Raw genomic sequence first — 24019 nt, 5'->3', positions numbered from 1 at the left:
CACAGGCGCATCCTGCACGCGGAGCTGGGCTGGCACGTGACTGCTCAACTTCGGCGCAACCAGGTGCTGCTTGGTTCCCGTTCTATTGATAAAGACACCAGCCCCAAAACGGGACCCTGCGTGCCTGAGGAGGGAGCTGCCGCGGTGGCAGAGCCAGGTCTTCCCTGGTTCCTTGCATCAGAAATGTATCTTCTTAGCTAACACGGCCTCCCCTTGAAGAGCCACTGGCTGCAGGAGGCACCTTGGTTTCAGAAATGTGAAAAAATGTGGACCTTCAGGCCCAAGCAGCTTGGCCTGCCTTTGGGCTCACACTCCAAGAGAGGACCGCAAGGAGGACTGCACTTGCTGTGGCTGCTCTCAGGACAGCCAGGGGCCACGGGACAGTGCTGGGTTGGGGAGTCTGGGAGGGCTTCCTGGAGAGGGTGAGACTAGAGCTGGGTCCAAAAAGATGACGTGTGACAGAGCTGGCGGGAAGCAGTGTTCCAGCTCAGAAATGATCCAAGCAAGGGAGGCGTGGGGGGCTGCGTGGGAGAGACCCTCCCTCCCTGCGCTCCTCACTGGCCTCGGGCCCTACTGCCCTGATCATTCGCTGCACTGAGTGGCCGTGAGCACCCCGCTTTCGGCGCCGCCACGGCTCTCTGTGGCCCCTGGTGTGCTGTGCCCTCAGCCTGGAGTCCCCGCCCCAGCCTCGTGCTCCCACCTAACGTCTTGGTCGTCTAGGTTCGTGTCCGGGCACCGTCTCTTTCGGGGTGCATCCCACACTGGACGTCCCCTTTGCGCCCGTGGTGCCATGTCGGTTAATTCAACAAGACAACTGGGCCTTCCAGCCAGGCCCTGCGCTTGAGGATTGGTTGGCGGAGCCCCCAGTGCGACAAGCTCCTGTGCCTGGAGTTGCCCCCAGTCTAGAGAGGGGTACGGCCCCACAGACAGGACCAGCTGTGGGGAGGCCCGTGTGGCAGGGCAGGGGCGCAGGTGACCGCCGGGCGAGGGCCTGTGCGGAGGCATCGTCGTCCAGGCGGGGCAGAAAGATGGCACAGAGGTTGGCCAAGGAAAGGGGATGTGTGCTTGAAGCTGGGGGGGGGGGCAACACGGGGAGCAGGGAGTGGCGCGTGTGAGACAAGTTCAGGAAATGGCGCGTCTGCATCCCCACTGGTGGCCAGCAGGCCCTGTGGAGTCTGTGACTTGGATGTTGATCACGATTCTAAAGTGGCTTGAGTGGGAACTGACGTTGTGTGGGTGCTTCCCAGGGGCAGTGGCGGCAGGGGAGGCTGCCCGAGACCTGGGGACACCGGTGTCTAAGTGGTCTCGCCAAGGCCAAGGCTGCTGGCCTTGGCACGGGCTGTGCGATCTCGCCGGTGAAGGCTGCTGGGGTGGGTGACGGCTGGCCGGAGGGAAGGCCGGGTGTGGACGGCTCCCTGACAGGAGCAAACTGCCCGGAGTCAGCAGCTGGCTCCAAGGAGGGCCAGGCCTGGGCCAGCGTCCAGTGAGATGGTGACACTATCCGCAGGGCCCGCGATCCTGCCCGACACAGGCCGAGACCCGGTGTCACAGGCCTGTGCAGAAGGACAGGGCAACTTCAGCTGAATGGCTTTTTTTTGGAAATCTGTGAAAGCTAAAAAAAAGTGTGATTTAAAGATACAATGTTCCGGTTTGATAGATTAAAAAAAAAAAAAAAAAAAGATAACCCAGAATCTTTCCAAGATGTGACGGGGTGAAATCATCTAATTTCTCCCTGAAAGCATGAGGACAAAGTCATTTTACAGCGTGGGGTCCGCACCCCCTGACTGTGCTCCCCTTCCAAGTCTAGAGCATCCACACGCCCCCCCTGGGGACACAGAGGATTTTCGCTTTATTCTAAGGGAGGAGCAAAGCTCCTTTCATGAAGAAAATGACCTTTCAAAGACGGGTGTCAACACACAGTAATGACAGGTAACTTGTAATTGTTCACATTCAGTCAATTTTATTTAGAGAGATAAAACCTAAAAGAAAAATTCCATCTGTACATATTTGTGTGTTTGAAAAGTTACTTGTGTAAAAAAAAAAATAATAAATAATAGTGGGAATAAAACTCCATTGGAGGGAAGAGAGAATTTAGCTAGTAAAATCTTTGCTGGAAAAATGCAAGAAGTCATTGTTATTCCAAGAAAAGAATATGAATATACATTTGCATATATATATATATATATAAGCTCTCCGATGGCAGAAGGCAGAATTTTATGAAGGTATAAAAAATCAATATTCCCTGTCAAATGCCATCTTGTGCATGAGCAGCCGCAACGGCCGAGGTGATCGGAACACAACCCCCTGCTGTCTGCGACAGAGCGCTTGTGGCAGAACGCGCCCTCGCTGTGCATTCCCGGATCCCCCCGCCTGCCCCGCCCGACAAGATAGTGCCACTTCATTCCATGAGTGCACAAAGCTGTCTTAAGTATTTCTTGGGAAATACATATTAAGAGTTAAGTAAATGCAAACAAGGTTTTTGCTGCCTTTTCTCAAAAGCTCCTGCCTCAGGACACAGATGAGAACATCAGACGGGACCGGGCACGCGCCGTCTTTAGTCGCCAGCATCTTCTGCACGTGCGGCAGGTACAGTGGCCCAAGAGTGGTTATTCCAGCTCAAAACTCGTAACCCTCCAGCAGGGACTGCCAGTCGCTCACAAGGTGTTAGGAAATGTTCTGCTGGCTGGCTCCGTAAAATTGGCTGGATTCCCCACTGCCCCCCTGTTCTCCAACCTGAGGAGAAACATGCCAAAGGCCTGGGGTGACTTGACTTGCTGTAGAAAGTGAACGCAGCCCGGTGAGCCTCTCCCGCCCTGTCTACAGACTCACAGGGCCTTGACACCCCGAGTGTAGGTCACTTTAAATGATCTTCCTGCAGCAGCCCTTATTGCTCCCCCCAGTTAAAATGACTAACTGGAAGGGGGAGCTTCAGGGGGGACCCTTGCTGAGCGGGCTGGGGGCAGGCCCCCCACATCCGTTTACTACCCAGGCATCTAATTCTGAAAGTCAGCCACTGCGCAGGCCGCGAAGCTGGGCTTACTAGTCACCTCATCGAATTCCTCTTCATCTCTGACGCCCGGTTGCAAAGACAAACCAAGACAAAGCAGGAGCGCAGCAAACTACCGAGACAAGAGCCTTGTTGTTTTGAAAAATTTTAATTTTCTTGGGCCGTATGACAACGAGCTGCGGGTGTCCCGATGGGCAGCGTCATCAGCTGCTTGTTTTTTGTGCCTTATGACCTCACAAATGCAATGATCTTTCTGTTTCTCAGGGTTCTGCTGCATTGCCTGAGACTCTGTCCACTGTGTGGACTCAGCGGTTCCTTTGTAACCAACCGGTCCTGAAAGTTGGTTCGGGATGACAAATCTGCTGTAAGTCGCGGTGAAATTTCCCTGGCGGGGCTGGGGGCACCTGGTTCCCAGTCGCCCAGGACAACTGTTGTGAAGGCCCGTGTGGGCGAGATTATGCAGGGCCGGGAGCTGCAGGGAAGACGCAGCAAAGCAGACGACGCACAAACAATGCTGATTTTAAACCGTCAAGGGCTGCTGCGCTGGCGAATTGAACCACAGTTGGTGCCAATTTAGATAATGCGCCATCAGAATTCCAGCCTTGTGGCTCTGAGGGCTGTGCAGCGAGGCCCACAGCAGGTCTCGAGGAGGGCAGGGCCCCTGATGGGGGAATGTGAATAAGCTCGCCCTGCGCTGTGCTGTGAGGGGGCGGCAGAGGCGGGCTTTGGGGTTTTGGTTCTGGCCTCTTGGGTGAAATTTTTATATATGGCCAATTTACGTGCAAAGGCGACTTCTCATCAGCAAGAAGGCCAGCCGAGCTGTGGCTTGTACCGACCGCCTCATCTGCAGTGACAGAAGTCTCGGGAAAATAACAGCAAATGTGGGCCACTCAGCTCTTGAATGTCAGTTCGAATGTCTCAGAGGCAGAGGTGTTGGGGGGACAGTGATCTGTTAACACCCGAGAGGGCCTTTGTTTGTCTGGCAAACATGATTTAGGGACGGAGACCCTGTCTCCACAATCGGATGTGGCTGCTGGAGGCATGATCCCATCACAGGCGGGATCGGGCTGGGATGGAGCCCAACAGCCCACATCTACCACAGACGCCAGCAAACACCCGGATTCAACGGCACCCCAAACACACCGTGCGTCGGGAGGATGTAGTCACGCACCCGGCAGAGACGTTCTCATTTCATTTATTCCTTTTCAGGTTTCCCTTCTCTCTGCTGTAAAGGGAGGGGGGCTCTACTGCGAATATAACTTAGGAGAGGTCCGGACTCTCTGGCTCATGGGAAGGCTGCAAATCCCCCGACCTGCCTGGCACGCGCCTGCGTTTCCACGAGGGGGTGGCACGCAGCGGCTGTTTCTGGCAAAATAAACACCGCAGTGGATGTGAAGCGGGCGGGAGGCGAGGGCAGTCATTTCTCCTTCAGCAGCTCCAGGAGGTCGCCTTCGAGTCCCTTCTTGCTCAGCTCGTCCAAGCTGTAGTAGCGGTGGACGATTTTGTCCGCGGTGACCACCACGACGCGGAGCCCGTGGGTGTCCCGGCCCAGCTGGCACCCGATGGCGGACGACACCACCATGTCGAGGTTCTGGTAGGTGCCCCCCGCGTTCCTGTGGTAGTGGCCCGAGAACACGGCTTTGACGCCTGCGGGGGAGGGAGAAAGACATTAGGGGGCCAAGGAGCTCCACGGGTCCCTGCGGGACAACGGCGCCCGGCTCTGTTAGATGCACAGACCAGAGGGTGCCTCTGACTCCCAGAACCTCCTCAAGCACAAGGCCAGGCAGGGCCTCCTCAGGGGCTTGCCAGGACAGCAGGCGGGAGGGAGCCGGGAGGAGGGAGAGGAAGCCGGGACTTGGGGAGAGAGAAAGTGGGGGGAGAAAACCCCTGGGGGCCTGGGGGGTCAGAAGGTGTAAGTATGTGGGGGGCTCTCTCTGAGATGCACAGCTCCCTCCAAACTTGCTGCACCATGGGGAGGAGCTGTGAAGGAGCCCAAGGGACAGAGGCGGCCAGAGCCCCCGGGCACCCACGCGGGGGGGGGGGGGGGGGGAGTGGCAGGGCGCTCCCTCTGACCACACAGTGGGGACCAGAGCGCTTTCTGCAGGAGGGACCTGGGGGACCCGGGGTCCGTGGGCCTCCGCGCATGGATGGAGGAGCTGGGGACCACAGTGCTGCGGCCCTGCCGGGCAGGGCCTGCCCACAGCCCCTGTTCGTGACGTTTCCTTGTTTCCACAGCCGTCACCTCGCCACGGCCAGTTTCAGTGAGCGCTGTGGGGCGCTGAGTAGAAGGGGCCGCCGCGCGCATCATGACAGAGCAGCCTCCCGGGCTCCCCCACCCTCCGCGCAGCCACGGGCACGGGCGACAGTAACATAAAGCAAGAGGGAAGGAAATGGCAAGGGCTGAGAATTTGCCACCTTTGCTTTTTAGTAAAATTTATGAAATGATGAGTTTGCATCATTTAACTTTCAGTAGTGTCTGTCTAGTCACCAGCTCGCAAAACTCTTAACATCCAGCCACCGGCTTTCCTGAGCAGCTGTAGCGCAGGGCTGGGGTGGGGCGAGTGCCCACTGGGGTCGAGGAAGGAAACACAGACGCAGGTTCAAGTCCTGGGATGGAGAGACCTCTTCCCAGTGTCATCCCGGGGAGCCAGGGTGGGGGGAACCCCCATCCCTGGACAGGGGGTGCATCCAGAAGAAAGTGAGGGGTCAACTGAAACAGAAAACCCTCCGACAAACTCCCCCTGAATCTCTGGCCCGCGATGAAGTCAGACTGTGCAAACCCCGCCTGCAGCAACAGGACCCTCCAGGTGCAGCCAGTGATAGAAAATCGAGCAACAGATACTCAGAGCAAATGCTCAGGTGTCCTCCGAGGCACCGTGTGAGGCCCATGGCACGTTCTCGTGTGCGTACTGAAAAGCAGCAGGTCTGCATCAAAAGGCACCAAATACATTATCAGGCACAAACAATGAGGTGCAGAGAGGTGTCATGGGATCCTGCAAACTAAACACAATGGGCCTAGAAGGGGGCCTATGCATGTGCACGGACACCCCCTCCCTGAACGGGGGGCGGGGGGGAGGTGTGGGGGCGGCGGGGAATGGCCACTAAACTGCTATGCGTGCTGGCGATTTCATGGCGAGGGAGGTGGTGGGTCGGGGGGGGGGGGGCACTCTCTGCCCTTTCTTGTTACTGTCATGTTTTCAGTGATCAGGGATTGACTTGGTGACCAGGGACAAAGCCCCAAGGTGACAGATGGGCCCGGGGAAGGATGAAGGGGGTGGAGATGCCCCCAGCAGGGCCCGAGCTGGGCACCCTGTGGGCCTAAGCCCAATCGGAGAAGTGTCAGCCGCTGTCACAGGCCGGGGGCCACAGAGGGGACGCTCCCCTAAGGCCTGCGGAGCTTGCGAGGCTGTGGGGGGGTCCCCAGGGGCCCCAGTGGGGTGATGGCTGTAGGACCCACTGGGAGGCCTCGCGGAGGGCAGAACCACTTAGCATTATTATTATTCCGTTGTATGCTAAATTATGTTCATGAGATTTGGCTCTTCATGCCTAATTCATAGTTGCATACGCTACTATTCTGGAAGGAATGTTTGGCAATTTTGAAAGTAGCTCGCATTAGCCATAATTAGCTGTGAAAAGCTCATTTATGTTTAAATTTCATGCCATGTTTATTGGCATTCTCGCAGACAGAGGTGTTCGTGGGGCATGGTCAAGTGACCCGGGCCTGCTCACTGGGCAGTGGACAGCTGGCTTCTCTGCAACACGGGGGTTCCATGCACCCCCTCCCAGGCCCCGGGGGCTCATCGTTCATAGTTAACGTTCCAAGTCACAGAAACATGGCTCATGACGCAAGCAGCCTAAAGAGGCCTGGAAACACAGGAGACGGTCAGCACCAGGGAGGTTCAGAGCCACCTCCCCTCTGGAAAAGGACATTTCCCACCCCTTACAACTGGGGGGGGGGGTTCCCTCTCCGTTACCTGACATTCTGGGGACCTGACCCAGAAATCACGCAATGGGCATGTCCCATGTTACAGAGCGACGGCGAGGTGGGGGCCGACGTCTGTCCCAGAACAGGGAGACCTGAGTGACTCCCAGCCTCTGGGTTCTGGGCTGAGGGCAAGGCTCCGGGACAGTCCTGTCTGGCCCACCGAGAACTGAAACGGGGTGGGGTGTGGCGGTGGGGGCGTGCTGTCGGGCGGGAGATGGGAGCCAGTGAGTCTCAGGAAAGGCCAGGGACTGGACGCCGGGACGCTGGTGCTCAGCCCCTGGTGCCGAACTGCACAGCTTCAGTACCTTTTACCTGATACCCGCAGGATCAGGATCCCCAGTATTTCTATTTCTCAGAGAACTCAAGAACCCAGAATCCGGGAACAACTTGGGTGGGAACCCAGAACCTCTTCTCGAACCAGAACTGGAAGAATTTGGTAGTGGCCGCTTCCGAGTTCATTTCCGAGCACCTGGGAATGTAAGGAGACCTGAATCCTGATTACACCATAGTCCTGCCTCGACTAAGGGCAAGCATGGAGGTGGGCGGGACGGGGCTGGCCTGCAGAGGAGAGCGGCGGACGCAGGGACTCTTCATCCAGGCTCTCAGCACCCTCCCCGCCGGGCCTACCTCCTAAGGACACGAATCATCTCCATGTAACAGACAGAAAACAGAGCAGAGAAGCCAAGAAACTAAGGCAAAGTCACACAGCTAAGAAACAGGCGGCCGGCATTAGACCCTGACCACTCCGACGTCAGGGCCCCAGTTCTCAACCAGCCTTGCAGACTCGGCTCCTGCTCTCCTTTGACACCGTGGCCAGGTTACTGGCCTTTGGCATTTCCTTATCTGAAAGTGGTCTCCTGCGTGGCAGGGAGGGGGGTCACAAGGTACCAGAACACAGTGGACGCTTGTCATCCCCTTCCAGGCAAGGCCAGGAGCTCACAGCCCGGGGGTGCAGAGTGGTGGCACACAGGCCTCCCTGGGCCGCCACGGGCAGGCTCCTGGCCCAGACTAGTTCCTCACGCTTCACGCCAACCGGCCACGAGGACTTGCAGGACGTTTTACCCGTCTCGGCTTTCTATTAGCTTCTGATGGAGAAGCATTGATTCCCAACCCGATGGAGGTGAGGGATGTATTAATAAATCATGGTTTCCCTGGCAGGGGATTGATTCCGGCGGTGTTTTCAAGAGTCGAGCAGAATTTCCATTCAGCCGCTCATCAGTCATCCGCGGCCGGCGTGCCGTTACGCTTCCTTAATTGAGTATTACGTATAGATTGTTTTTGAATTATGAACTGCTGGGAGGGGATGACAAGCATCTCCTTAGATCACTGCCAGGAGAAGAATTCCCAGCGCACACCGCCTCCCGTCCTCCGAGCACGGCTTCGGTGGCCTCGGCGTCCCCTACATTTCTCTGCGGCATCATGTCACAGAGATGTTATAAAAGCTATTTTTAAGCTGTCTTGATTCAAATTCCTTTCCAATCAGAGGACTGGGATGCAATCCCCTCATCATTTAATATTCCAGTACCAGAAACTCGCCTCCAATCCGCCGGCAAGTCAGGCTGCACCTGGTGCGGGTGGATATTAGAGACGGGCCTGAGGTGCGTGGCCACTGCCTCCGGCTGATTGGACGGTTTTCACTGCCGTCCTGCCTGAGCACACGCTCGGGGAAGGGCCTTGCATCTTTACACTGTCAGCTATAACGGTGAAAATTGTGTTGCAAATCATTAGTCACACTCAATTTATTCTGCCTCGGCGGTAAGGAAAAAAATGTGACTTGTAATAAAATAAAAAGGCTGGGAGCAAAATTACAGAAAGCAGGGGTACCAGACCCCCCAGGTGGGGATCCCTCAGCAGGCAGCCCCCCGGAGAGGAGCTGCGGCCCAGGGCAGCGGGGGGGGGGCGAAGCAGAGACAGACAGATGTTACTTGGTCTGGGAAATGCAGCCGTTAACAGGAATCAGGGCTAAGACCCCCCCCACCCTCACCCCCTGACTCCGTCAGGACGAGGTTCTCTGCCAAGAAGTTAGTTTTGATGCTTGGGGAGTCCAGGCTCTAAACCTGCCTGATGGGCCGGTCACTGGCCTGCATCGCTCTGAGCGCCTGAGTGCCGGCCGCGGGGGGAGGAAAGGGGCCACCTCTCCATCTTGGGGGTCTGGGGGAGGCAGGATGCTGCTGCTCTGGGGGACTGAGGCGACAAACACCTGCGGAGCTCCCTGGAGGAGGCCCACGTGGGTGGGAACACCGGGAATCCGCCTCCGGCTCCGCGGGAGTGGGGAGGCTCAAGCAGAGCCCTAAGGACGGGCTGCGGCTAGATGGACGCAAGGGCGGAGCCCAGCGACGCCTCCCCCTGCACCCCTTCCAGCTCCTGCCTGTCACCGGCCCAAACCCTCCCTCCCCCAAGCTCCCGGCACTTGAGTGCAGTGGAAAGACATTTTCACGGGTCTCCCCTTGAGACTCACGCACAGCCTAACCGACCCGGGAGACGCACTGTGAGGGCCTGTCTGGAACCGCCCCTGGCCGTGTGGCCCTGCCGCCTCCTCGGCCCTTCCCCACCCGCAGCAGGTGTGGAAGCAGCCACGGAACCTGCAGGCCAGGCCCGAGTCAGTCAAGTTGTTTTACTGGTGAAATGAATGCAAAATTCTTATTCATAAAAATGGGCGGAGGGCACCCCCTCAGGAAGGGGGGAAAGCAGAGCAACTGAAAAACATACACTTGGTGATCGAAGGCCAGTGTTGATGGTCTGGATCCTTCAGAAATTGTCTGGATCCTTCGAAAGTTCCGCGCTCCTCAGAAGTAAAGGAAACGCAGAGGGAGAGGGATTCGTACTTGGGGTCAGGGGAACGGCGGGGGCCGCCCTGACGGGACCCTAGCTCATCTGCAGGCGAGGACGCGCCTCCTGGGGTCCTGCTATTTGGCCGCCGCCCTGCTGTGCCTGGACAGGATGGGATGGCCCAGCAGTGGAAATGACCTTCCCCAAGGGCAGCTCCTGGGTGAACGCCCCGAGACTGTGCCTTTACTTGCCTGCTTTTACTTTTATTTTACCCCAGATTTCCCACATCAATTACACTCTCCTTGCACCCCCAGAACAACAGACAGAACTCAGTCTTCCTCTCGCAAGGCTCCCCGTACTGAGCCTACAAGTGGGTGGGAGAGGGAGATGAAGCCCCAACGCCGGGGCAGAGACGCTGCTGGGAGGACACCGGGGCTGGGCCCCCTGTGCAGGCCCCTGGGCTCGGGGGCAAGCGAGACACCGGTGGGGTGGTCACGCGACACCCGAGAGTCGTCCCCAACCCAGCACCGCTGCTCTCACGCTCCCGGGTCAGGAGCCGCATGGCTGGGACACAGTCCACCCTGGGCCGGGGGTGCCGCTGTCCAGTGGCCAGGCGAGGGCACACCCTGCCCCGGGAGAAGGGAGCAGCCCCTTGCAGACTCCCCTGGTTCTCTTCTCATAGGAGGCTGTGCCCAACTTTCAAATTCATGATCCCCCTTCCCGATGCCCTGGGATTTCAAAACCTTGCTGGGATGGGCGGCGGGGCGGGGGTGGGGGTGGAGCAAAGCCCACGCAGAAGACAAGATGACCCTGACGCCAGGACCGCTGACAGCACCAAGCCTAAACTGAAGCCATAAACAGGAGGAAACAACTCGGCTCCACCCAAAACCACTTTGCTCCGCCTAAACCTGTTCCCCCCCCCCCAACCCAGTTTTCCTGCCCGACCTCTCCTCACCCTATAAAAGGGACATCTCTCCCCACAACGGGCACGGCTTCACGGACCCCCACCTTGGGTCCATGAGGTCCGCCCGGGGCGTGATAAATTTCCCCTTCCTTTGAGAAACTGAGCCCGGCTCTCCTGTTCTCTGCCGCGCCGGACCTTCCAGGCTGTCTCATTAACCCCAGCACTTGCTCGCCAGAAGGGCTGTGGCCACTCAGGGCAGGGGCCCGGGAACGTGGTGCGAGCTCTGCTCTGCCACGGCCAAGCCTGCCAACCTGTCCGAGCCTCAGTTTCCCCGCCGGGAGGGAGGACTAGAGCAACCACCCCCAGGGAGGCTGCGCGGCTGGAGTGAGACCCAGGGCCACGCCCAAGGCCGCGCGGCAGGAAGCGGCGTGGGCCGCTCAGGCGGCTCAGTAATTACACTTTCCTCCAGCCCTCTCTCAGGATCTGATCAGAAGATCTTTTTTTCATTTGCGCAAATTACATCTTTTTTCGCTATTCATAATTTCCTCTTTATTTTTGAAAGAAGATGGCAAGCATGCGTGTGAGCTGGAGCGCGGGGCACACATCAAGGTTTCCATCCAGAATGGACAATTTTCCAGATTTCCATTACCCGGTTTCCATGCCCCATCTTAAACACAGCTGCCAGGACAAGAGACTCATTAAAAAGATTGTTTTGACTGACGGCATGTTCATGCATCAAATTGGAAATCTGTCCAAAAATACTCGAGGGAGGTAGACAGAGGTGGCGAGAAGCCACGGAATGGAGATATTTGGCAGAGCGCTGCCAGTTAAACTCACTGGGGGGGCAGTGGCCAGCTCAGCCCGGCCGGGAGGCCAGGACGGGGGCATGCGGCCGGGGCCCCGGGAGGACCTGGGAAAGTCAGTGTCCACTGTGGTAGCTGGGGAGAGATTCCTTAGCGAGCACGCCGCTCACCACGGTAGCATGTTTTTCCTCACGGAAGCTTCTCCTCCGCCCCAGGAAGGCCCCCCATTCCTGTGCTGAATGAACAGACTAGAGCTGCACGATCACTGACTGTTAGACAGACGGAGGAGGGCACAGAGAAGGGGGTGGGTGGGTGCACAGATGGATGGACAGATGGACGACAGATGGAAGGACGGACAGTGAAGGAAGAGAAGAAACTTGCGGCAGCTCATAAGCTGTGCTTTACCAGGTGTCCTGGAGGAGAAACGCGAATCTCCTCTTCTGTCCGTATCCTCTAAGGGAGGAGGAGCGTTCCAGAATGTTCTGATGTCACTAAAGAACGATCATGCGCCTTAGAGGAGTCCTGATGTTACTCGGAAGAGAGCAGAAGCCTGAGGTGTGTAACAGGCGTTGATTTTGAGTCCTGCCTGTTACTTAAATGCTCCTTTACCCCCCGAAACATGTGTTTCCTTGATTTTAAAAAGGGCATAGTAGATAATAATAATAATAATGGCGGCGGCGTGGGTTTCAGAGCAGATGTGTCTGACCCCAGCGCAGGCTCCCTGTCACACCTGGGGACACGCTGCTTTTCAGCACAGGTCTTTTTTTTTTTTTTTTTTTTTTTAAGATTTATTTATTTATGTATTTATTTATTTATACAAACACTGGGTACAGTCAGAAGCGCGGGAGGGTGAGAGAATTCACCAGAGCCAGAGCGGGGAGCAGAACAGGCAGAAGGACCAAAGTACACTGCTGAGGGGAGCAGCGGGCGGCAGGAGAGGTCTGCGCGCCATGCGGGACCCTCCTCCGGTGGCCGGGGAGCAGCCGGGGATCGAACCGGCGCTGCAGAGGCTGCGGGCAGCTTCGCAACCCAGCGCTCAACCACTGCGCCACCGGGGAGGCCCCTCAGCACAGGTCTTGAGACAAGGTGTGAACGGGGGCTTCTCTCTTCCTCGTTACTGAGACGAGGCCTGCTGCCGGCCAGGGCCCTCGCCCTCCTTTTTCCTCTTTGCTGAAAGGATTCTGACTCTGTGCGGGGAAATGCCCCACCCTGGGAGGTCAGGGGCCGCCCCCCCAGAGCCTGGTCCGGGCAGCCGTGACCATTCTCCTCCCACGGCCACAGGGGAAAGGGCCTGCGCCAGGTCCTGGATACAGAAGGTGGGAGGGCTGGGGGAGGGGGTTCTAGGGAAGTTTTGGTTTCTTTTCCAGAGTCCCCTTTTCTGCCTCTGGGGACTGCCTAGTCAGAAAGTGCCACCCCACGCAGGGCCGCCCCCTGGGGAAGTCAGTCCCAGGAAGGGCCACCTCTGGGGGGAGTCGAGCAGCATCTGAGCAAAATCCGGGTCTCTGAGTTAGCCTGGCAGAGAGCCGGGCCCGGGCCCAGTCTTCACGACACAGATAACAGACTCCCACACTCTGAGCTGGACCAGGCCACGGCCCAGAGGAACCAGTCACTGTCCTTTGGGGTGGATGATAATTTGGTTTTGGACATTGTGTAGGTCGGTGTTTGGGGGCTTAGAAGAGAACGAAGTTAGCTGCTCCCCGAGGACGCCCTGGGGGTGGGTGCACTGGGGGCCCAGCGTGCCCCACCGTCCCGGCATCCTCTTGTGAAATCACCTTCCCAAGCACCACGTCCTCGGAACCCCGGTGGCGCCGAGGCCCAGGGGAGGTGGCGCTCGAGACTCTGGGCCATGTCTACGCGCCAACTCAGAAGGGAGAAAACCACCGCACGGCTCAGACGCAGCCTGTGGGGTTAAAAGGCCCCAAACAGGGTCAACCTAAAAGAAAGAAAGAAAATCTTTTCCTCCTTGGAGTTGAGCTTCTCACTCCAGGCTGGAAGGAGAAGGCGTGACAGTGCTAAGTGGCACAAATTTTTGGAAAGAGTTTGTGGCGCTGTCGTTGTTATCCTTCGGTATTAAAGTATTCAGTGTCCACGGTGACGGGTCTTAGGCGCGTGGAGGGCAGGGCCAGGTCTGTCTGCTTATCAGGTGTGAGCTCAGGGAGCTGCTTGCATTCTGAAGAGGCACACTGAGCTTACGTAAGCAGGGGGGCAAGCGCCTGAATTTTGCTGCGTGGCCCACAAAGCCTAAGAGTCTATTATGTGGCCCTTTACAGAAACGGTCTGCCGGCTCCTGACCTAGACTTCTGTAGAGGGATTCTATTTATGATTCTTTTTCATTTTTTGAGAAATTTAGAAGATCCAGATGAGCACAAAATAATATAACATTTACATTCCCACCACCCACAGACTACAAATATTAACATCTTGTAAGATCCGTTTTCGGAGCTTTTAAAAAGAAAATATTATAATCGTATAATTTTATATAATTATCGCCCAAATCCCCCTCCACCGGCCCCTGCTGGCCCAGAAGCTTTAGCTTCCAGGAGTGACACCTGCCGGTCGGTGACCTTGACAAGGTCAGGCCAGCGACCCCCCTCACTCGCCACAGGGCAGGGCGCGCGGATCCCGAGGGAGAGCTCCCCGGGAAAGCAGTCTTGCCCACCATCTGCCCTGGCAACAGGAGCAGGCAAAGGACTTGCACATCATCAAATGTGACACCTGGACACGGAAACTTAAACATTAGAAACCAAAATCTCTACAGGGTCATGATGTCCCAGGCTGACGCCTCTACACTGACGTGAGTTCTCTGCTTCCTTCCAGACTTTGTTCCCCGGAACCTGAGCTTCTTGGGGGCACAGCCAGTGCCCGCTCAACTTGGTTCCCCTAGTTTCCAAATGCAGGGAACATACACGATACATGCTATGAACATAGCAATAGATAAGATACCTGCAGACTCAAGAGCTCCCCTGTCTCCACTCAATGCCCAACATCCCCAACAAAACATGGCCCGCGCTCCCACTTGGTCTGACCAAGACCGTTACAGGCATCCACCTGACAAATTTAAACCATGCAAGCATTCTTAAGATTTCTGCCTGGTTATGCAGAAGGAGTTCACGGCAGTAGTCCATATCCATGAGGAAAAGCAGAGACGACTTAAACGTCCAGTAATGGCAAAAGAGTTAAATTAACATGATATGTCAAAGTAATCCAAAATATCTGGTTTGGGGAAATTTTTTAATGCTATGAGGTAATGATGTGTATGTCAAAGGTCATCATGTATGACCTGATGATATGCTTTGAAAACGCCCCATGCCATCACCTCAGCTCTAGGAAGGAACTTCTCAGCCACACGAAACCACCGATGAATGGAAGCCTTATAGGCCCAGTCACAATGAACCCCCCCACTGTGTAACCAGGCAGATGGCACCTTGGGGTGAAGTCGCTCATCACGCTAAAGACACAGGAGTCCCTAAAGCCTAAGAAAGTGACGTGGAGGCACTGCTGAAATCACAGGAAAAGTCATTGACAAACAAGACTCCGGCGGAATAAGCACCCCCGCCCCAGAGGGCAACGCTTGCAGTATTGCTGGATTCAGAAAAAGACCCCGAGGAAAACTGGTAAAACCTGCAAATACTTTTTTGTCTCTTACAAAAATGACGCCCATTGACACCCCCTGCCAGTGGCAAACGCAAAGTGCAGGACACTGTCAGACAAAAGTTTCAGACCAAGTCGACCCCGACACAGGTTTTGTTCGATTCATCTCTCTGGGCCTCAGTGTCCTTGCCCATGAAATCAGAAGCCTGCAGAGTGGTGGAAGCAAGTGGTGACTGTCACTGTAGGGTTAACTGTACTGTAAGTGGCTTGTGGAGTAAAGCTGGGGGAAGCTGGAGACCCTGGGCTGCACCGTGAGGCTCCCTCTGAGGCAGATTCTGAGGAGCAGTAGAAACACTTGGGGTTCACTCTGACACACCCAGGAGCGGTGTCAATACATGCGAGAAGGAAACAGATTCCACAGCATCCATGTGTCTGACACTGAATCACATCGACCCTGGGGCTGTCACCGGCACCACAGGGAGCAACCCCGGGGGGAGGTGCAGGGTCATCTCAGACCCCACAGAAGCTGAGGCCTCGCTGGCCTGCCCCATAGCGCTGCCACCCGTGATTCAGCCTCTCGGACCTGGGTTTGCTTGTGGGTGGAACGGAGAGAAGCAGCCCTCGGGGTGTGTGGGTTGTGGGGACAATGCCCCGGTGGATTGTCCACACATGAACTTTTTGTTAAGTAAAATAGGGCGAGTTCTAGCTTGTTACACAGCAATATTCTAGATTGTTGACATATTCTGTGCTGGCCTTAGCAAGGGCAAAGGCCTTAGAAATGAAGGTTCGTTCAGAAACCCTCAGAACTCCGAGGGGAAGTAAGAGAGTTTGGGTGAGCTCGGGATATTCCAGTCTCACTGAGGAATCCCGCTGCTCATTTGGGAATGACACTAATTGCTATTTTTAAAACATGACCTAAAAAAGAGAAGATACAATATTTTGACTTTATCAACTTAAGTAGACACTGCTGGTTCCCAAGCACTCGTGGCTCCTTTTTGAAATGCTGCAATGGGAGTTTTCAACAAAATCTTTAGTTTTTAGGTTAGGAGTAACCCCATGGGCCCAGCCTCTGACTGGCTGTATTGGTTCCTGGCCTCAGGGCCCAGGGCCCGACACCGGCCCAGGCTGTTTGTTGAGTGAATAAATGTTGACCTAACTTGCAAACTGCAGCACGCATTTACACGTGCCAGACTTGCAACTTGTAAATATTTACCATCAGGACTGGATTTTAACTTTAATTAGGCCAACTGTTAAGGATACCTCTGAAGTGAGAAGCATAATCCATCACTGCACACCAGCTGTAGCTTCGGTGGCTGGTCTTTGTCTGGGTTTGCAGGGAGCAGGACACAGATAGGGAATGGATGAGGAGCAAAGCTCATCTCCAGTGGAGAACTGTCGGAAGCGTAATGCAGACCAAAGCCAGGGATGATGAATTCCAAACCAGGCTGGAATTAAGGGAGGCAAACCCCCTTTAGCTGATATCCCCTAAAAACTCTTGGGGGGGGGGGTCTCAGGATGCTCAAAAGGAGATTTGAGGTTTTGTACTTGAAGGTGAAAAAAAGAATCACTAAGATGGTTCTTTAAAAACCATTTTAGGGGCCTCCCTGGTGGCTCAGGGGTTAAAGTCTCAGCACTATCAAGCTATCGCCAGCCTCTGAGGCAAGAGTTCAATCCCCTGCCAGGGAGCTGACCCACATGGCGCTGCAGACCTCTCCTGTCTCCCTGCTGCTCCCCTCAGCAGTGTGTTTCAGTTCATCTGCCTGTTCTGCTCCCCACTCTGTCTCTGGTGAATCCTCTCACCCCCGCACCTCTGGCCTGTACCCCAGCTCTTGGATGCATAAAAAAAATTAAGGGCAAAGAAAACATTTTAAATGGAGAGCATCGCAAGGCGGCCACTGTCCAGTGAGCCCGTATGCCAGATTTAGGAAACTCGGACCATGACTCGATGCATTCAAAGGCTCAGCCACCAACGGGGCACTGGTGAGGTCTATGCCCTGAAAAACAGAGTCAAAGTCTATCACTGAATTCCATAGAGAACTTCCAGCTAGTGCAGGGCTTCCTAACCTACTAGCTGAATACCCGCTTTGGTGAAACTGGAAACAATTCCTCACTCACCCAGAACAGTCCTGGCCGCCTGGAAACACTTGATCTGCCCGCGTGTCCCTGCAGTCCAGAGAGGTTTTCTGGTCTAGCTTCACTTTCTATTGTTAGTATTACAAAGAGTTGCTAATTCCTTCGTTTTCAATTCACAAAGCCAAGTCAGCAAACAGCAGGGGGATCCCCAAAACTTGGGGCCTCTCCAGCTGGAGGGTCTCACCAACCCCTCAAGCAGACCTGACCCTCTCGCCAGCGCCCAAGGTCGCAAGTGCTCTAGCCAGGGGTAGACCCTGACTGGGCACGTGTGCCTGCGGGGCTCCCGCGAGGACACCCTTCCCCAGCACCCACGTGTGCCCAGTCCAGTGCCAGGTGGGCTTTTGGCGCTTGAACCAGGACGAGGCTGTTTGCCGCTAGCAGGTCCTTTCTGTTGCTTCTCACACGAGCCCTGAGGCTGGGCAGACGCCCTCGGTGGAGAGGCTGCTCACCCCTCAGCTGGGGAGGGGGCGGCACAGGGGACGGAAGCCCCAGGCCTGTCGGACACCCGAGCCTGTTGCTCACCCTTCGGCTACACGGCCTCTGGCAGCCCACACACCCCTCCCAGGCTAGCCCCACCTGCACACGCCCCAGCCTTTACCCGATGCCCCTCTGTGGCCGGCGGAGCTCGCTGTTTATCAACACATGTGAAAAGAAACAACCATGTGTTAGATTTTAGTGACCCCGTGTCCCCTCCCTCCCCCAGACCCACATCCATCACGGGCCCCAGGGTACGTGCCTTCCCGGGCCCGGCCTCGTGGGTGAGGTGCATGTACTGCGGTGGGGTCTCGGGAGGTCCCTGCCTGGCATTTTACGGGAACACAGCCTTGCCCACATGCACCCGTGGCAGTGGCAGCTACAAAGGCAGAGTCAAGTGGTTGTCAAAGAGATCTGGGCCTGAAATCTGGCTGTTTGACCCTTTGCAGGAAGTCAGAGGACAAAGGCCAATGCACAGGTAATGAGGACATTACCTGTGGTTCGGCTGATAAGTAGACTGGGATCAAGTCTGCTTTAACTCTACTTAACTCACTTTATTTATTGAGGGGCTATGATGCAGCAGTTTTGGCCAGGGACTGGGCTTGCAGTGGTCCACAAAGCCAGGACCCCATGTCCTGGAGGTATTCTAGGATGGAACCAAGCGGTTTCCCCACCACCCAGCAGGACACTGGCGTGAGCCTGGATGTCAGATTTTTCCTAGAGAGGGAAGCCGGGAACACTTGGCCTTTTCGTTCTTTAAAACTTTGAAATTTTAAAACCAGAATCCATGGGCTGAGATGGTTCTGGGTTTTTTTTTTTTTTTTAAAGCATAAATACTAGAGAGGAAGCTATAATTCTGTGAAATCGCTCATTAATTCCGCCAGAAATCAACTTACTGGAGTTTTTCCCGGTGGCCACAATTCCCCACAACACCCTTTTAAACTATGTTGAGAGAGGGGAGACCAGGAAAGGTACCGCGAGATCAAGGAGAGCAGGGTCAGCGAAAGCGCGAGGCTTTTGTTTTTAAGGCTGGGTTTATAAATTGGAATCCTATTACCTGGGTCACACCGTAACCTGCTGCTGGAAAAGGCAGGAGGGCAGGAGACAACAGACAGATCCACCAAGATCTCATTATCCACTCGCTGTCTCTGCAACACCAACGAGGTATCAGGTGAATTAGGGGAGAAACTAATTTCTACATCCTGTGGACGCGGTGAAATCGACTATCCCGCGGCGGAGCGGAGGGAGCGGGCGGGGCGGGTGGGCGCCCATCTGCGCATCTGTCCTGCCCTGATAACTGAGTATTTGTACTGGCTATAGATGGCGCTTTTTGGAACGTACAAAGAAGATTTCTTTCTTTTTTTTTTTTATTATTGAGCTTCAAAAGGAGCTGAATGCATCCGTTTCTAGGGAAACCTGAGCTTGAGCACAGGCTCCCGGAGGCCGCATCCCAACACGCCTGCCCGGGGCCTATTGTGCGGGGCGCCCCTCTGCCTCCCCCACCTCGCCCCATTTAAAAAATTAATGCCACAATGTGAGATGATTGTTGATGTTCGCTATTAAATCATTTATTCATCCCACACAATGATTCAGAATTATTCATTAAGCTTGCTGGAAGGGAACGGGGTTTTACCTCCACGGTGGGGGGGGGGGTGCTCTTTACAAGGATATTTAATAACAACACAATTATCATAATTAGAAGCTACCCTGATATTCTGATGAGCTTTTGACATATTTTTGAGTACTGGCATTTTGGTACAAGGAGATAAATGAGACTGAGTCGTCTTAGGGAATAATGTATCGCTGAGGGAAAGCCGGAGGCAGCGTGAAATACCATCTGCATCACCACCCCCGGCTGGATCCTGGTCTTTAAGTTCATGCATTTTACAAAATGTCACTTGCACTTCTGGCTTTCCAAAATGAGTGCAAATCACACTGTTGCGACCGGGCAGTCCTCTGCAGTTGTGATCCGGGCGCACACGTCCTGCTGAAGAGCCCAAGCTTCCAGACCCGGCGGCTCAGCTTCACCTACTGGAAGCTGTGTCCCCCGGGACCCGCCTCCCCGGACCTGGCTGTGCCCGTGCTGTGTTGGCAAGGCCCCAGACAGAGGCCTGGCCAGTAACAGAAACAGGAATACACGCCGTCTGACTACGGCTGGTCAGAGCGGAGAGCGAGAGTGGCTGCGGGACGCGTGTGCCTCGCTGGACACATGATGCAAACAGAGCCCCCCGGGGCATTAGCTGTTCTCTCTGGCACTGCTCTCAGCTCCAGACCAGGATCTGGGGCGCTGAGGCCAGCAAAACACTGAGGTCCCTGGTCAACGTGATGGTTCACCTCACCACCCCAGGCCTGGCGTGAAACTTCAAAACCTTCCCCGCAAGTTTTCCTACTTCATCTCCAGAAAAGGTTGGAAAATGTCTCCCATTATGCAAGCTTTGCGTTACATGTCTCAAAAATACAGAAGGGCCCATTGTACTCTCCACAAGTAAATCTGAACATATTTAATGCTCTAAGACGAGAAGAGCGGCGTCAGGGATGACTTTCTAGATGCAAGCTCCCGCTGGGCCAGGACACCGCCCTACTGCTCCCTCCGCCACCCAATGAAGGGACGTAATTAAATTCTAGAGTTTGATGAACACACTCGGGAAGGATCTGAAAGGAGAGATTAGGACCAAAACAAGAGACACGACAGTTGTGAAAACTGGGGTCCAGCCACGTCACTGGTAACCAGGACCTGGCTCAGAAGGGGATTCGTGCAGGAGCCTGCAGGGGCTGCCAGGAGGAGAAAGGGGTGGGGGCCAGGGCTGGGCAGAGCGCCCAGAAGCTGAGCTCTCGAGAGGAAGCATGTGCGTGCACGGCAGAGGTGTGATTAGCTAAACTTTACGGCAGTTTAAGATCTGACTGGACACCCCTCTCCCTGATTCTGGAGAACTTGGTCCACCTGACAGAAAGAAAGCTGTGGGGCCCCAGGACCCACATGCAGCCCCGCCACAGCCAGCACCGAGGAAGCCTGGCTCTCACATAGCCTGTCCGCGATCCGAGATCAGCTCCGGCTTCCGGGGGGACGAGAGCCCCCTGGCATCTTCCCTTTTCCAAGGGAACACAGCACCACGCCCTGACCCCCAAGGCCTCAGGAGCCCCTACCCGCAGTCCCCGACCCCACCCTCAAGGGTGAGAGCCATCACGACTCGAGCAGCTGGTGGGCAGGAGCGGCCCTTCAGGTAGTGCTCACAATGTCCGGGGACGGCTGCTACTCCCCCCGTTCTGTTCCGCAGGTGTGGAGACCGCGGCTCAGAGGGTGCGGCAGCTGGCTCCAGGCCACGGGAGAAGCTGGGATTAGAACCCATGTCTATGCCCCATCCCCTCCCACCTCTGCTAGGCTGGAGGGGGCAGAAGGAGCCGGGAACCGCTTCTGCAGACCGCCTGTCCTCCCAGATGCCCGGGCCCGGCGGATACCTGCTCTGGCCAGCTTGTCCGCCATCTCCCTGCGGACGGCGGTGGTGAGGTTGAAGTAGTCGTCCTCCTCGTCGACGCTCTGCAGGAACAGCGGGATGTGCTGGAAGACCACGGCGTGTTGGCACTGCCGCTGCCCCGCCAGGCGCAGCTGCTGGTCCAGCCACTGGTCCTGGGCCTGCTTCAGGGCGGGGCACTGGGAGGCGTCGAACAGGAGCTGGGAGTTGAGGACGAGGAACAGGACGCCCCCGACCCAGAAGCTGAAGTAGTCGTCACCCCAGGTCTGGCAGAACTCGGCGATGGTCTCGGCCGTGGGGACGTTGCCCACGTCGTGGTTGCCGCTGACCAGGACCAGCGGGATCTCGGGGTCCACCTGCCGCAGCACTCGCTGCAGGTCCTCCGTCTGCTCCTTCCGCCAGGGCGTCCCTACAAGAGCGAGAGCGAGGGTCCCGTCCTGAAGCGTGAGGCTGTCTGCGCGGCGCTTCCCCACAAGCAGCGAGAGAATAGCCTAGAAGCCCACCTCCCTGGGCACATGGAAACTACAGAAAGGACCACATACAAAAAGCAAATCAACAGTGAGGTAGGAGCCTCTGTCGTGAGTGAAAGGACTGCCCCCCCCCCAGGATGACCTCAGGCCACCTGACCCTGGGCTGCTGACCACATGGAGTCTCCCTAATAGTTGCAAGTCCAGAAACTGAATTCTTTTCTTTATATAAAATCAAATGCAAGCAGCTCTGACTTTCCTGCCCTGTCCCGACGGCCGTCCGTGGCCACTTTTGCCCTCGCCACCTGCACTAGTCCTAGTCCTGGCCACACATCTCCCTCCCCATGCACAGGGCCTTGCAGGTGGTGGGGTCACCTCCACGGGGGACATTCAGACCTGAATGGATAGAGCTGGGCGTGCACCTGGCCAGTCCCCCTCCAGGAACAGGTGGCTTCCGTGCCGTTAGCGGGGACTGAGAGCCCAAGGGTGCCGTGGCTCGACGGTCAGTGTGCCCCCACCCCCACCGGCCCCGAGGACTGGGACAAAGAGTGGACGGGGGGTGGGGTCCTTCCTCCTTCACACACCAGCTCCCACTCTGCCTGGAATCATGTATTAGGATTTTAATAAATGGGTTTTGAAATGACCAATTCAATTCCACATCTGTTTTTTGAGCCCTTCTGTGCTAACTTATTCAACAAACATTTACTGAATGCCGACTGTGTATAAGGCACTGATTTAGTTACTGGGGCGAGCCAAATCCTTCTCTCCAAACGGGGTGGGGGGGCAGATAATTTGCCGGGTGAATCACAGATGCACGTCCACCTGCCTCAGATGTCACCGAACATCACGAGACACGCCGGGCGGGACAGGCCTCCATCCTGCCCGAGGCGCGGGGGGAAGACGCATGAGGAAAGGACGGCAGCCACAGCCCGCCCTCCCCGTGGGGGCGAAAACTCGCCTGCAGGTGGGAGTCAGACTCAAGGCTCTGTGTCACCATGAGTGACGGGAAGGCTGGGAAGGCCGAGGAGGCAGCTACGGCAGAGAGCCACACGGACAGCGCAGGAAGGAAGGGGCTCAGGGTGGGTGGTCACACATCAGGCAGGTGGGAAGGAGGAGCTGAGAGGGAAGAGACAAAACCCCTTGGGGAGCCACAGCTGCCAGGAGAGGATGGAACTAGAGAGGGGCCTGCGGGAGCCAGCAGAGGCTGGCACCCCGGTTGTGGAACACGAGGTTCCCCGTATCTCTGCTCATTCGAGCTCGTTAATGGAGGGGCTCAAGTCTCCTCGGTCAGTCTCTGCTTGCAGCCCGCTGGCCTGCATCAGCGTCCGGAAGGCCCGGCCTCGGCGACCGTGACGACCCCACTCCCCTGTCTCAGGCTCGTTTACTGGCAGCTACTTTAGTGGGTGCACAAGAGGTGAGATTCCCGTACCCCCCTGAAACTGTTTTTCTTCGTTTAATCCTAATAAAATGAATAAGGGAAAGGGGGAGAAAGCACTGGACGGCGTGAGGGAAGATGTTTAGCATACACTGAACTAAGGACCGGGGGAAGAGTAAAATCGCACCGCATTTTAGAGAGGCTGGTCACGTTCACGGACATCCAGGGCCACTGCAAGCGGGCCGACCCCCTCTGGAACCGCCCCGGCCCCTCAGAAGAAGGAATAAGCACAGTTCCCTTCTGTGTAGAGATTCTGGGGTGTCAGATGCGTGAAATGGTCTTACTCAGATTGTAATTTTATCACCTGAGTCTGGCACTGGCGGCCACGTCCCTAACTCTTCAGGCCTAGCTGGGATTTTAAATACATGAGCTGATGAAAAGTCGGCGAGTTGCACAGTTCAACTCCAAGCACAGTGCTACTCTCGGAAGCCAGAGGCAAAATCTGAAAAGACCCAGGGGAGGTGGGGCTAGAAGAATAGACATTCTTTGTCCTAAGGAGGCATTTATTCCACACACACCTGCTGTCCTACTGGGTGCTGGGTCATGGCCACGCCAGTGTGACAGATACTGTTTGCTCTCATGGAGCTCAGTCTGGCACAGTGTCCGGACAGGGACACCGGCGAGGACCATGCTCCACCTGACCCCAGGGCACAGTCAGTCACTCCAGACAACCTCTGTGACTGCGATTGGGAGCCGGAACACTCCCTTATGGTCTGTCTGTACAACGGCATACTACGCGGCCAGGCAAAGGAACGAGGCAGCCCGCCCACACCAAGGGAGAAACAAGATCACTGTGCGTGTGCAGTCTGCTGCCTTGAGAAAGCTGTAATCCACATGTGTGTACACTAGCTCTGCAGATGGTACTGCTGCTGCCTCTGGGGGAGAAAGTGGGTTAGGAGGGAATATTTTATATGTTCTTGTGTCACTTCTGAATGTTGGTCCATAAACAAAGATTTTCTGCTAAAAACATAAATAAATCAT

General features: G+C 55.9%; 1 protein-coding gene across 2 annotated transcripts in view; it reads right to left on the bottom strand.

Annotated features, from left to right (window-relative positions):
* Positions 1-4424: 4424 nt before the first annotated feature.
* CPPED1 (calcineurin like phosphoesterase domain containing 1) overlaps positions 4425-24019 on the bottom strand; it is a gene marked incomplete at both ends in the record, with an annotated part of 60372 nt that continues 40777 nt past the window's right edge. The window contains 3 exons of one of the 2 annotated variants that reach the window (XM_084249629.1): positions 4425-4654; positions 21123-21545; positions 23557-23605. In XM_084249629.1, the coding sequence (XP_084105755.1) occupies positions 4425-4654; positions 21123-21545; positions 23557-23605 (702 nt within the window). The remainder of the gene's footprint in view (positions 4655-21122; positions 21546-23556; positions 23606-24019) is intronic. The other variant, XM_084249630.1, reaches the window with a different exon arrangement.

Source organism: Talpa europaea, assembly GCF_964194135.1.
Source record: "Talpa europaea genome assembly, chromosome: 12".
Lineage (NCBI taxonomy): Eukaryota > Metazoa > Chordata > Mammalia > Eulipotyphla > Talpidae > Talpa > Talpa europaea.
The sequence above is the reverse complement of the archived record's forward strand: the minus strand, read 5'-3'. Positions and strand labels throughout refer to the sequence as shown.